The sequence below is a fragment of the Crinia signifera genome, chromosome 2, assembly GCF_055691185.1.
Source record: "Crinia signifera chromosome 2, ASM5569118v1, whole genome shotgun sequence".
NCBI classification, from domain to species: domain Eukaryota; kingdom Metazoa; phylum Chordata; class Amphibia; order Anura; family Myobatrachidae; genus Crinia; species Crinia signifera.
The window spans coordinates 94407070-94420488 of NC_139218.1; the positions used below are offsets into that span (position 1 = coordinate 94407070).

General features: G+C 39.3%; 1 protein-coding gene across 2 annotated transcripts in view; it reads left to right on the forward strand.

The window, feature by feature from the left end:
- NLGN4X (neuroligin 4 X-linked) overlaps positions 1-13419 on the forward strand; it is a 333651-nt gene that overhangs the window by 183618 nt on the left and 136614 nt on the right. Inside the window, exon 3 of one of the 2 annotated variants that reach the window (XM_083172573.1) lies at positions 1424-1483. The exons of the other annotated variant lie outside the window; for it this stretch is intronic. Coding sequence (XP_083028699.1) covers positions 1424-1483 — 60 coding nt within the window. The remainder of the gene's footprint in view (positions 1-1423; positions 1484-13419) is intronic. 2 annotated transcript variants of the gene reach the window in all.

Genomic DNA, 13419 nt, shown 5'->3' on the forward strand with positions numbered 1-13419 from the left:
GTATCCAGAATAAGGGCTTTACCTGCCTGAATCTACATAATCTACGTCCCTGGGGCTCCTTTAAACATTCTTTAAATTAAGTTAGGTACTTAACTGCTCTATGTGGTTCAATTTTCATAGATGTCCTATATTCTTAAAGTAACTTCTTTCAGTGGCATAGCAATAGCTCCTGCAGACCCTGCAAGGACTTGGAGGTGCTGGATAGCTTGTGGACACTGGGGATTTGCTCAGGGCTATTGCTAACAATGATGGTGCCAGAAAGCTGCTCCTTCCTCCTTTCTGTTTCCGCCAGCCGCTTCAAGTGGGGTTCCGTTGTGCCTGCCAGCATTGAAAATGTCCTTCCCAAAGTTTCTGCTGAATCCTCCAGCATTCATAAAACCTGTCTTCAATGAGGCAGTGGCCATTTTGGAAGGGACATTTTCATTACTGTCAGGCGTGGATAGGTCCCCTGTGGCGACAGTGGATGGAGGCATAGCAGATAGCAGCTGAATAGAGTCAAGCTAATACCTATTGGAAATAATACCTAATACCTATTGGAAAGGATACCTATAGAGTGAAAGGATCCACTGCAATGAGGAGGTAAGGTGGGAACAACTTTTTGTTGTGGGGGGGGGGTGTAGTATTTATAGATACAGTTTTTATACATTTTTATAGATACACTACTGACTGCTTTTTGTTTGTGCTCCTGCTATTTTGTTTTGCTTAACTAGCCTTTGGCCTATGTTGAACAATATTGTAGCTGTGAGGTGGTCCAATGAACTGGAAAATGACTGATTTTTGTTGTTGTTGAGATATATATATATATATATATATATATATATATATATATATATATATTTTTTTAAACCCAGATCAAACAAACCAAAACCATAAAATGTGAGGGTGGTTTTGACATAAACAAAACGCAGAGGGCATTTTGCAAAAACAAAAACACGGTGGTCCGTGCACATCTCTCTATGTATAATATGCTATTCTCCTTTTATTACAATGTTTTAATGTTAAAAAACAATCATTGAATAGATGGCTAAAGTGTCTAACTCTTTCATGGCCACTTTAAAACTGTGATGTGAATCATCAAAGTTGTGGACATTTACCTTTCATTTATTTAAATAATTTTTTACTTTTTTTCAGTAATCTTAACATTTGTTGAAATTTTTCTTTTTTAATATTGGACATTTGAATTAAGCTGATAAAATGAAGCTTGTATCATATCACTTTCTTCTCATTGCAATTGAAATATATTTTCACATCAGTGTCATCTTTAAAATGTTTTATATACAATGTAACACCTTTCATTTTTGTATAACAAAGCATTTTTTTTTTATAAAACCATTTTGCCTTTTAATTTTTTCTTTTTTTTTTGCAAACCGACTGTGTTTGAATTATCTTTTTTCCCTTTTATTCTTCTTACTGTAACCTCCAGGAGCGAACACAAAGAAACAAGCTGATGATATAGCCAATAATGACCGAGGTGAAGATGAAGGTATTTTTTTTTTTTTTATTCAAGCTCATTATGATGCATGAATACTCTTTTTCCATTTTGGGATTTTTTTGACATATTTTTTTCTATTTTTCTTTTACTTCTTTTTCTTCTTCTTTATTAAGGACCAAATTTCTTCTTCACTTGTATGGATAAAATGTTTCCATCGCATAAAATGTGCAACATGAGATAAAACTGTGCATATTACATTATGTATGTAATGCATGAGTTCTTTTTTTGCTTTAATGTACTACAGATAAAATACATGATTATATACACATTTTATAAACTATGAGAATAAGAGAATATTAGAGGCTGAGTTGTATTATACTGTAGAATTTATAGATGATTAACTAATAATTTGCAGTATAAGGATCTGTTATCCCTAATGTTAGCTTTTTTCTTTACATAGCAAGTTTAAGTACTGTACTTTTCAAACTGGCATATGACAGTCTACACTTTTAGAATTTACATTTTTCAGAGAAAATAACTTTCAAAGATCACACTGGAAATGGAATTTAAAACTTGTAAATAATAATTTGCATAATTAAATTTTGGGCCAGATATATCAAGCTTTAACAATGATAAACTACTAGCCAATCAGCTCCTACCTGTACTTTTTCAAACTCAGCCTGTGACATGACAGTTGGGGTGATTGGTTGGTTGTTTATGACTCTCCATTGTATCACTTTTTTTAAGCTTGATACATTTTCGCCCTTTATGACATACCTTAGAATTTGCAAATTCACCTGTAACATCAGTCCCTTCAGCAAGTGTAAGGTTGGTAAGTGGACCTTCCTTACACGCAGCTAGATGTACAGATATATCTGCAGATATATTGGGCATTGGTTGTGCTGCAAGGCAGATATATATATATATATATATATATATATATATATGTATATATTATTTTTTTAACTTTCTTACAGAGTGTACTTACCAACCAAATCACTAATGACATACAGTATCAACTATTCAGTCAAATGCCTAATTTATCATCCAGTGTGTATGCAGCTTTACTGCTCAAATGTCTGTGGTCACAGTCTTTGATGCTAGTTGTCTGTGACCACCATTATTATTACTTGCCTTTTGTGCATCCCAGAATGCCTTGCATTCCGGAGCTCCAAATATAAAACTATGTAGAGGAAAGTTGAAGTTCCGCAGTGAATACTATGCTACCTATCCCACTCTACTGGAAAATGTTCTGCAGTGAAGAAGGATTACCAGCCCTACAGGGTGCAGATCTCATTAGGGTAACTAATCAGTATCCTAAAAAGAGGATGTCACACACATTTTGCCCTCTGTATTTATAGGTTGGGTATAGCAGTAAACAGATCAGTTCTTAAAAATGGCAATGCCTAATAAAATTTAGAATTTTGTTAAATATATTTGCCAGCAAGTTGGTTAAATACTAGAGATTTTGCAAATGCATTTTATCAAACCATGTGTATTTACTCCAAAAGATAAAATAAGTGTGCAGACAGATTTTACAAATCGGTTGATTGAGGAGAGTTTTGAATAGAAAAAAAACCCCATAAAAATATATCATTTTAATCTCAATAGCTTGCTGTAAAGAAAAAATACAACTGCAAGGTGCAGTAGAAAAAAAAATCTAACCAGATAGCTCTAGCCCTCTATTCACTGTGGTGTGTCTCTGTATGGATGGCCTATAGGTGTGGACGCCTACTACTCAAGACCTGACATTACTTTTTATATAATGCTTTAAACAGTGTACTCACTCATTAGAGGGGCATGGCTTCATGGAACAAAAGCATAACTTTGGGGGATAGGATCATGGGTTTATGGCAGAGGGCATGAGTAGAGTCTCAACCCCTGTTTCCATTCACTCTTTTTCCAGCAATTCTTTTGCCTTCATCTGCAGAGGGGTAAGTATTAAAAAATGGATGCAGTGTGTGCCGCCCTGGGACTCATGGGTCTCTGTGCTCTGCACATACTGCACCCATTATAAATACACCACTGTTGGCAACCATTACATGCCAGATGTCCCATCCTCCTTTGGTATGGTAACCGCAGGTGAATGGAAGGTGCAGCAGCCACTGGATGCATTGTAGTTGCCCAGTAAAGCTTTCAAATTTGCAGTCACATCAGAATGTGAATGTTTAGTAAATGTGATTAGAATGACTGGCATGTTGTGTGTGTCAAGGAGGATGTATAGTGTATGTGTGTGTGACTGGGGGTTGTAATAAACTGTACAAAATGTATGTCAATATGGGTCCAGTGTAGTGAATGGATGTGGCATGTGCTGTATGAATTGGACCATTTCCATTCACATGATCCACCCACATGTTCCAATAAGCAGTTACCTTTAAGCTATCCAGTAGCTGTCACACACAGGGTCCATCAATGCATTCAGCTGCTCCCTGTGTCTATTGGAAGTGGAAGTTCTGTTTACTGTTCCAATCTACCTTTCTATCCATACCTTTGTGTAACACACACTCTGTGTGTTCTGGTGCACACCCAGACCACCCTGCGGTTTCATCCATGAAATTAACAAGAGGATGCAGCTGTTTGTAGTCACTGTGCAGATGTGCTTTATGCCGAGCTCCATCTGCATAACTATAGTTACCAGGGGTGTGTGGGCCCCATAGTTACCAGGGGCGTGTGGGCCCCATAGCAACATTTTGAAAGTCAACCCCTTCCTCACTATTGCCACTACAATCTCTCTTCGGGGGACAGAAGGAGAGACAAAGGGGTCAAGTTAATTCAGCACACTATAAATAGTGCCAGGATGGAGGTCCCATGGCTATTCAATTCAGCAAGCTGTTTTTCGGAGAATGCCGGTACTCACAGGTGTTTAGTCGAAAGCACTGCCAATCTTTGACTAATGTGCCCTGACACAATGCTGTTTACACCACACTAGAGCACAAAACAGCATTGCTGAGATAGCTTTGGGGTGCAAGCAGAAATGTACTAGTTAGGACTTTATATTACATTGACTTGAATAGATTTAGGGAGCTCTCTCATGGTGCTATTCTCTGTATTCTGAATTGAATCGACCCCAAAGAGGGTGTTAGAGAAAGAGAAAGAGAGATAGGGATGGTCAGAGTTAGAGAAGTGGCTTCATGCGAAAAGTTGGAATGAGAGAAAGAGAGTGCCAGAGAGAGAAAGTGGGAGGAGCGAGAGAGAAGAAATGGTGTGAGCAGGAGTGTGAGCGAATGATGGAGGGGAGAGAGAAGAGGAAGAGTGAGTGTCAGACAGAGAAAGGTTGAGAGACATAGACAGAGAGGTTCTCAGGGAGAGACAGGGAGTGAGAGAGAGTGCCAGGGAGAGACAGGAAGTGACAAGGAGATAGGGTGCCAGGGAGAGACAGGAAGAGACAGGGAGTGAGAGAGGATGCCACAGAGAGGCAGGAAGAGACAGGAAGTGACAGAAGTTTCCAGGGAGTGACAGAAAAGACATGAACTGAGAGAGGTTCCCAGGGAGAGAAAAGGAAGAGACAAGGTATGAGAGAGGATTCCAGTGAGAGAGACAGGGAGTGAAACAGGGTGCCTGCGAGAGAAAGAGGGAATGAGAGAGGATGCCAAGGAGAGAAAGGCGTAGTCACAGGGAGTGAGGTAAGGTGTCAGGGAGAGAATGGGGGGGTAAAGGACAAGAAGGGGAGGGGGGAGGACAAGGGTATTTAGAGTATTAAAGTAGCAGGAGAGGATACAGGGTGAGAGGGTGAGGGGGTAGAGGACAACAAGGTTGATAGAGAATGAAAGGGGGTGGGAGAGGACAAGGAGGGGCCTGGCAGTTAAAGCAGCATGATATGTGCCTCCAGCAGCGCAGGCCACCCTCTCCCGACATTACAGGGCTCTGGGCTCCCATCTCTGGCGCTGGATCTTCAGCTTTAGATTTAAATTTAGTTTTTTACTAAGGAGCATACTTTTGTGAAGCAAAATTGTGGCATTTTCATAGGAACAGTACTGTAGTTTGTGCATACAGTGCTCAGCAAAGAATTGCCACTAAACTATAGAAGAAACTCCCTTGTGTTTTGTTGAAACAGAAATGTTTTTAAAATTTGTTTAATTTGTTGAAGCATTGGTTAAGTTTTGACATACTTTTATTTCTTTTTGTACACTGTACATTAAAATTACAAAGGTTCTCTTTGACATTATTTAGGGGAATCTTCAATCTCCCACAGCCTTTCCCAAAGAGGGAGATGGCTGCGGGGCCCTATTCAATGCTGTCTTCCTCAACAGCATTGAACAGGGGATCTTAGCACAATGAGCCCAACTTTATAAGCAGTCAGGCTCATTCTGCCGAGAACGGTCGGGAATTGACAAGCTCCCGGCCACAGCTTGCCGATTCCCAGCCGCTTCTTATGGCCATGCCCCCTTTTCTACCTGCGGCAGGCGGGACATTGAATCCTGCTTGCATAATCTCGGTCGAGCAGACTGAGAATCGGACAGGGTCATGGCTGTCGTGCCAGCCCGACAGTCATGACCCGAAATTGAATATCCCCCATAGTCATATAGTTAAAGGCGTTCCACAATTTTTTATGTTGCCATTATAACAATATATTCTCAAAATCAGTTTAATATTCACATAATCAATTATTATAATATCCAGTAGTAAACTCTAAACCATCTCCACAGGAAAAAGACTACACACATAGAGACAGGGCTTTTCTATATCTATGATTCAATCTAAAATATTTAACAGGTTGTTTTGTTGCATTATCCTGGTTTCCTACCGCTGTGTTACCTGGAAAGATTTTCTAAGTTGCACCATGGTTGTGGTGGGCTGAATTTCAATAAATCTTTCCCAAGTTTCAAACAACTGTTTTACTCTTTTTTCTTTCTGGAGTAATATAGAGTAATTTCTCATTAAATAATACCATTGTAGGATCAGGTTTGTTTATCCACATATGCATTATGCTTTTACTCTCAGCCGCCGATATTGAAACTAATTATTTTCCAGGCATTTCTGTATTTTTATTTATTTTGTCAGTATTCCAAAAATTGCCCATTCTGCATTCATTGGGAATGGGCTTGCTAGATGTCGGATGGTATGTAGCCAAACTTTTATCCAAAATGTTTTAATGCAAGAGAATTTTCATATGCAGTGGAACAAATCTGCCATTGTGTTTTCATTTTAGACATTTATGTTCCTCTGACAGACCCATATTAAATCATCTTTTGGGGATAGGTTAGTCCCATGAAATTATAAAACATTTCTGTGTATGTTATTGCGGGCATTGTTCTTACAGACTCCTCTAATACCCGCATTAACATATCCAAAGTTAAATGGGGTAAATGCCCTTTCCATCTCACAATTCCAGTATTAATTTTGAGTAGTCAAGTGGAGTGTGTAAAAAGTTGTAGTGAGATGATGTGTCTTTTTGGGGTGGTACTGGCTGTTGTAGTAGGTGGTATAAGGTGTTATATATAGTATATAGTATATACAGTAATATGTTGTTAAGTCTATACTAGTTAGCTGTTGTACAACGGTATTAGTGTAGTGTTGAGCCTGCAAAAATGTCAGATTATATGAAATAATAGCTCCATATTTTTCCCGGCTCCCATGCACGTCAATAGTTTGCCCCAAGATTTTTCCATGAGGTTGCATATGTTTCTTATACAGTACCTTCTTGACTCTATATGGTAAACGGAAAAGCCGATCTACCATTGAGTGTTAAATGCTTTCTGTGCATTCAGGCTTAAAAGTATATTAGATTGTTTTGTGTTGTGTTACGTTAAAACAGAAATGTTATGAAACAGAAATGAAATACTACCTATAACCTTATAGAAAGTACTTGCTTTGCTGCCTCAAACCAGATTGGTTGCTATCGGCAATTTATGCACTAGTACAAATCGGTACTCTTTTAAATACTTAAACATCACCCCTATGTATTATACCACAACAGTGGCAAAGTCTTATTGAATGCCCCAGAACGGTCTGGAATTGACAAGCTCCCGGCCACAAGCTCCCGGCCACAGCTTGCCGATTGCCAGCCGCTTCTTATGGCCATGCCCCCTTTTCTACCTGCGGAAGGCGGGACATTGAATCCTGCTTGCATAATCTCGGTCGAGCAGACTGAGAATCGGACAGGGTCATGGCTGTCGTGCCAGCCCGACAGTCATGACCCGAAATTGAATATCCCCCATAGTCATATAGTTAAAGGCGTTCCACATTTTTTTTTTGCCATTATAACAATATATTCTCAAAATCAGTTTAATATTCACATAATCAATTATTATAATATCCAGTAGTAAACTCTAAACCATCTCCACAGGAAAAAGACTACACACAAAGAGACAGGGCTTTTCTATATCTATGATTCAATCTAAAATATTTAACAGGTTGTTTTGTTGCATTATCCTGGTTTCCTACCGCTGTGTTACCTGGAAAGATTTTCTAAGTTGCACCATGGTTGTGGTGGACTGAATTTCAATAAATCTTTCCCAAGTTTCAAACAACTGTTTTACTCTTTTTTTCTTTCTGGAGTAATATAGAGTAATTTCTCATTAAATAATACCATTGTAGGATCAGGTTTGTTTAATCACATATGCATTATGCTTTTACTCTCAGCCGCCGATATTGAAACTAATAATTTTTCGAGCATTTCTGTATTTTTATTTCTTTTGTCAGTATTCCAAAAATTGCCCATTCTGCATTCATTGGGAATGGGCTTGCTAGATGTCGGATGGTATGCAGCCAAACTTTTATCCAAAATGTTTTAATGCAAGAGAATTTTCATATGCAGTGGAACAAATCTGCCATTGTGTTTTCATTTTAGACGTTTATGTTCCTCTGACAGACCCATATTAAATCATCTTTTGGGGATAGGTAAGTCCCATGAAATATGTTATAAAACATTTCTGTGTATGTTATTGCGGGCATTGTTCTTACAGACTCCTCTAATACCCGCATTAACATATCCAAAGTTAAATGGGGTAAATGCCCTTTCCATCTCACAATTCCAGTATTAATTTTGAGTAGTCAAGTGGAGTGTGTAAAAAGTTGTAGTGAGATGATGTGTCTTTTTGGGGTGGTACTGGCTGTTGTAGTAGGTGGTATAAGGTGTTATATATAGTATATAGTATATACAGTAATATGTTGTTAAGTCTATACTAGTTAGCTGTTGTACAACAGTATTAGTGTAGTGTTGAGCCTGCAAAAATGTCAGATTATATGAAATAATAGCTCCATATTTTTCCCGGCTCCCATGCACATGTCAATGGTTTGCCCCAAGATTTTTCCATGAGGTTGCATATGTTTCTTATACAGTACCTTCTTGACTCCATATGTTAAACAGAAAAGCCGATCTACCATTGAGTGTTAAATGCTTTCTGTGCATTTAGGCTTAAAAGTATGTTAGATTGTTTTGTGTTGTGTTACGTTAAAACAGAAATGTTATGAAACAGAAATGAAATACTACCTATAACCTTATAGAAAGTACTTGCTTTGCTGCCTCAAACCAGATTGGTTGCTATCGGCAACTTATGCACTAGTACAAATCGGTACTCTTTTAAATACTTAAACATCACCCCTATGTATTATACCACAACAGTGGCAAAGTCTTATTGAATGCCCCAATAATGGGTGCACTAAGAATTTTACACTTGGGACTGCTATAATGTGAGAGGAGGGTTTCTATAGTGGATATGGAGGAATGAGGACCTAAGTCATGTTTTGTATGCACCTGCATTTTTCTAGGTTACACAAGTAAAGCTGCTGCCTAGTAAAATCTCCTTTGAATTATGGGGACTGGCTGCAGCTGTAGAGATGCTGTTTATATACATATTCGACTGTAGCTGAAGGCACATATATGCCCTAAAAATGGCCACGACACACCTGCATTTTTACCCACTACAACTGTAACTTACTTCACAACTGTCTCGATTACAGCAGGACAGTCCCTCCTAACAGCAGGATTGTCTTCAGTTAGCAGGATGTGGGGGGGGGGGGGGAAGGTTGGGGTTGCCAGTGATCACTGCTGCACTGCTCTGCAGAGCATGGCATGTATTCAGTGTAGGGAGGGAGTTGGGGGCTGCCCAGTTATTTAGGAAGTGCAAGGCACTCCCACAGAGTGCTGAACATGGAGGTACAGTAATGGCACTATGCCATGCCCCTCCACCTCAAGCACTCCTATTACATGCAAATTAAATGGACCAATTTTGCTTGCCTTTATAGAGACCTTGTTGTCATTTCCCACCACTTTTCCAAAAATATTGCGCCTCTTTATCACAACAGTGCCTTTTTGTATACACCAAATATTTTGGTATCAGGAACAGGTAGATAGAGACTTTTAACTAGGCTCCACCTATACCTGCATAATCTAAAATAGTTTAACAGATATATCATCCACACACATGAAGTGACACTGGTGTTCATGTGCACCTGCAACCATATTGCTGCATTATACAGATCCTCATGCACTCTTGCCACAGGTGCGCCAAACAGCCCTTCTCGGAAAGCCAGGATCCTTGAGACTCTGCTTTGAACAAACATATTTTTTGCATATATTTAATCAGAGTTTGTGACCAAAGTTGGCCATACATCTGATTGTGTCTAGGCCTGAATTCATGATTTAAATAATTTGTGCAATTGATTGTGTGCACATCATGTGCACATCGAGAGGTTATTCGGTATGATGACAGGGTGATGCACGGTCCTGCAGGTTGTGAGGTCGCTCCTATGATTTTTTGTACTTCACATATGATCAGTCGGTATGAGTTGTGGTTGTAAGCAGATCATATGTGTTTTCAGCACATACAGTACGATCAATCAGTCATAAGATCTGCATACAATCTGTATCGTATGTAGGTCGTTTTACTGTATCGCCAGCTTAAGACACAATGCAGTGCCACTGACCACCTCATGGGACTGCACTGATTCATTTGATTTGCAGCATTTGTAAATCTGTGTATGACTGAGTCTGAATCTGTACAGGCTGAGTTTAGCATGCCTGCATTCGGTATCCTGGCAGTCAAAATCGCAACACTGGATTCTCACAGAATTTGGAATCCTGACAGCTGGCATCTTAATAGTGAGTATCCCAGGGTCTCTTATTCTGAGGCTGCAGGGTGTTAAGTTTAGGCACTAGGGGGATGGTGTAGGGTTAGGCTGTGGGGTGGGGGGGAGTTAAGGTTAGGAATCTAGTAAACAGGGTTAGGGGTAGAGGGAGAATGTATGTATACCATCCTAAACCCTGTTTGGATTCTGATCATTGGGATGGTGCTGCCGCCGGTCTCCTGTACGTATTCTATTTGTACATATGTACTATGATGCAGTGGAAAATCCTTCCTTCCCTCAAAGCCATTTTGTGCTTTACATACAGATTTATAATCACACAGATATGTCAGGCGTCCTTTGATGGTGTATTGAGTGGAACTCACCAATGGCAATTTAGGAAGTTATGTAGTGGATGAGTTCCAGATACCCTAACCAACTAAGGGTTTAAAATGTTGTTATCTGTGCAAAGCTTTTAATTATCAGCTATGTCACAGTGTGTTCAGTATCCTCAATACCTATACCTGCAGGGTTTATTTCTTTACTGCATCTCCCTGTTCAGAGGGATAGTCATATGTAGAGACAGGTTTATATGCAACATAAAAAGCTTGAAATATGCATGCAAATATGCCTGAAAAATACTTAAAATATGCATGAAAAGTGTTAAAATATGCTACATTAAATAATAAAAAAAAGTAATTTTTAACTTATTTATTAAAAAATCAGCATAAAATTAGTTGCAAATAAACCTCAAAAATAGGCCCACAGCATCTGCAGATGTCTAGTGCTGTACACAGGATTTTTTTTCTTCCTGGCTGCTACAGCATACTGCACCATCCTAGGCTCTTCTTGCATCAACTACACGGACCCTCATCTCCAGTGCCGATGGATCAAATGTCAGCATAGCGTGTGAGGGCGGTGCAGTGGAAGGCTTCTTCCCTGCGCCGCATACTCACTGTGACACGGCATTTTCTCCACGCCGCGTGATGTCACAACCCTTCTGCCCGCCTCCTCTGCTGCAGAAGTCTGTCTCTTGGTGTAAAGTCCCAGGCCAGGGGAAGGCAAAAGTTCAGGAGCTTCATAATGGCATCCGCCCGACTGACTTTTATCAACATGGATTGGCAGCCTAGAGCAGTGTCAGACATAGCGTACATCCAAGGTTCCCCACACTGCGCACATATTGCCCCAGCCTGCACACTCTACCACTACCTGGCCAGCAGCAGCAGGGCAAAGCAGTGCTGTGACTCGCGGGTGGAAAGGGAGCGGGGCCTAAAATATGCACCATCACTAGATTTTAGGTAAAATAAGCAATAACCAGTGAGAATGGGCAAAATATGCAAATGCATATGCAAATATGCAAATGCATATAATCCTGTCTCTAGTCATATGTAATCTTTTTTATGACTTGCCCCTGCAAGCACATCACAAACTTGATATCAGCAGGTTTGAACTGATTAGTGCATATAGCTTTTCACTCAGCAACTCCGTTCAAATCTCTGATGGTTTCTACTGTAGATGACACAGTAGCAAAGGCCAATTATAGATAGACTGCATTTGCTAGAACTCTGGGAAAAAGTAAATGTGTCATATTATATACAAGCTTTTATTCAGTTTCTTGAGCAAGAAATTTGAACATGTAATAGAGGTTTATATGCAAAATACATTCATCTGTATTATTTTATCTCTAATAAAAGTATTTAAGGGTGAAATTACCCTTTAAAGGATTTCCATGGTATTGTAAAGACAAATGTACAACCCTGGTATATTTAGCTTAATCTGCATATATTGTAAAATATTTAGGTTTAAATATTTTTAACTCCCTTTATTCTTTGCAATTGTGTCATTGATTTTGTTAATTTGATATAAAATAAACTACATTTTAAAGATTTTCTATACAGCTTTGCTTGAATTTCTTCCTCAAGATACTTTTTGTAAAAACTGTAAGTTAAATTGAACTTTAAAAATAAAATTATTTGCATGAATATAAAACTATTTGGTTACTTTAAACCAGGCATGTCCAACGTTGGCCCTCCAGATGTTTTGAAACTACACATCCCAGGATGCTTTGCCACAGTTTTGCTATTAGAGAATGCTAAAACTATTGCAAAGCATGCTGGGATGTGTAGTTTCAAAACATCTGGAGGGCCAACGTTGGACAGGCCTGCTTTAAACAGTCTCACTGGCATATTTATTACAATCAGCATCTGAACTGTGAATGGGTTGCGATACGTTTGCCCAAATTCACAATGTGATAATTGAATACATTGCAGGAGTGTATCTATTATAACATGTAGGGAAATAGCTTGCCTGCAAATCAGCTCACCTTACTGCTCAGGGTATTCATCATGGCAGGACAGATGGTGTAATGGTTAGCATTACTAACTCACGGAGCTGAGGTCATGGGTTTGATTCCCACCATGGCCCTAACTGTGCAGAGTTTGTATATTCTCCCCATGCTTGCGTGGTTTTTCTTGGGGTACTCTGGATTCCTCGCACAATCCAAAAATATACTGGTAAGTTAATTGGTTTCCAAAAAATTAAGTCTAGAATTAATGGGTGTTAATGTGAATGTTCAAATATTCTCTGTAAAGCCCCATGGAATATTTGCGTGTTATATAAATAACTGTTAATAAACAAATAAATGGAAAATACCCATAGCATGTGTCTGCACATGCACCACTGTTGGTGCTGAATTCCCACCACCTGACTCCCCCCCCCCCCCCCCATACCTGCACTTAAGCTTACTTGGGGCAATATACAGTATCATTAAGGATATGTACATATTGTCCAGTGTGTGCATTCAATATCATTAACAATGTGTGCGTGTGGCTGCAGATCAATAAGGACCCCCCCTTGTTAACTGTCAATATCCTCAGCGACTGCATATTAAGATGACAGATATTGTGAAATATATCGATCAGTATGTATGCAATATATAGTTAACCGTATTGGTGGCTATGGGAATCACTTACTAGGAGCCC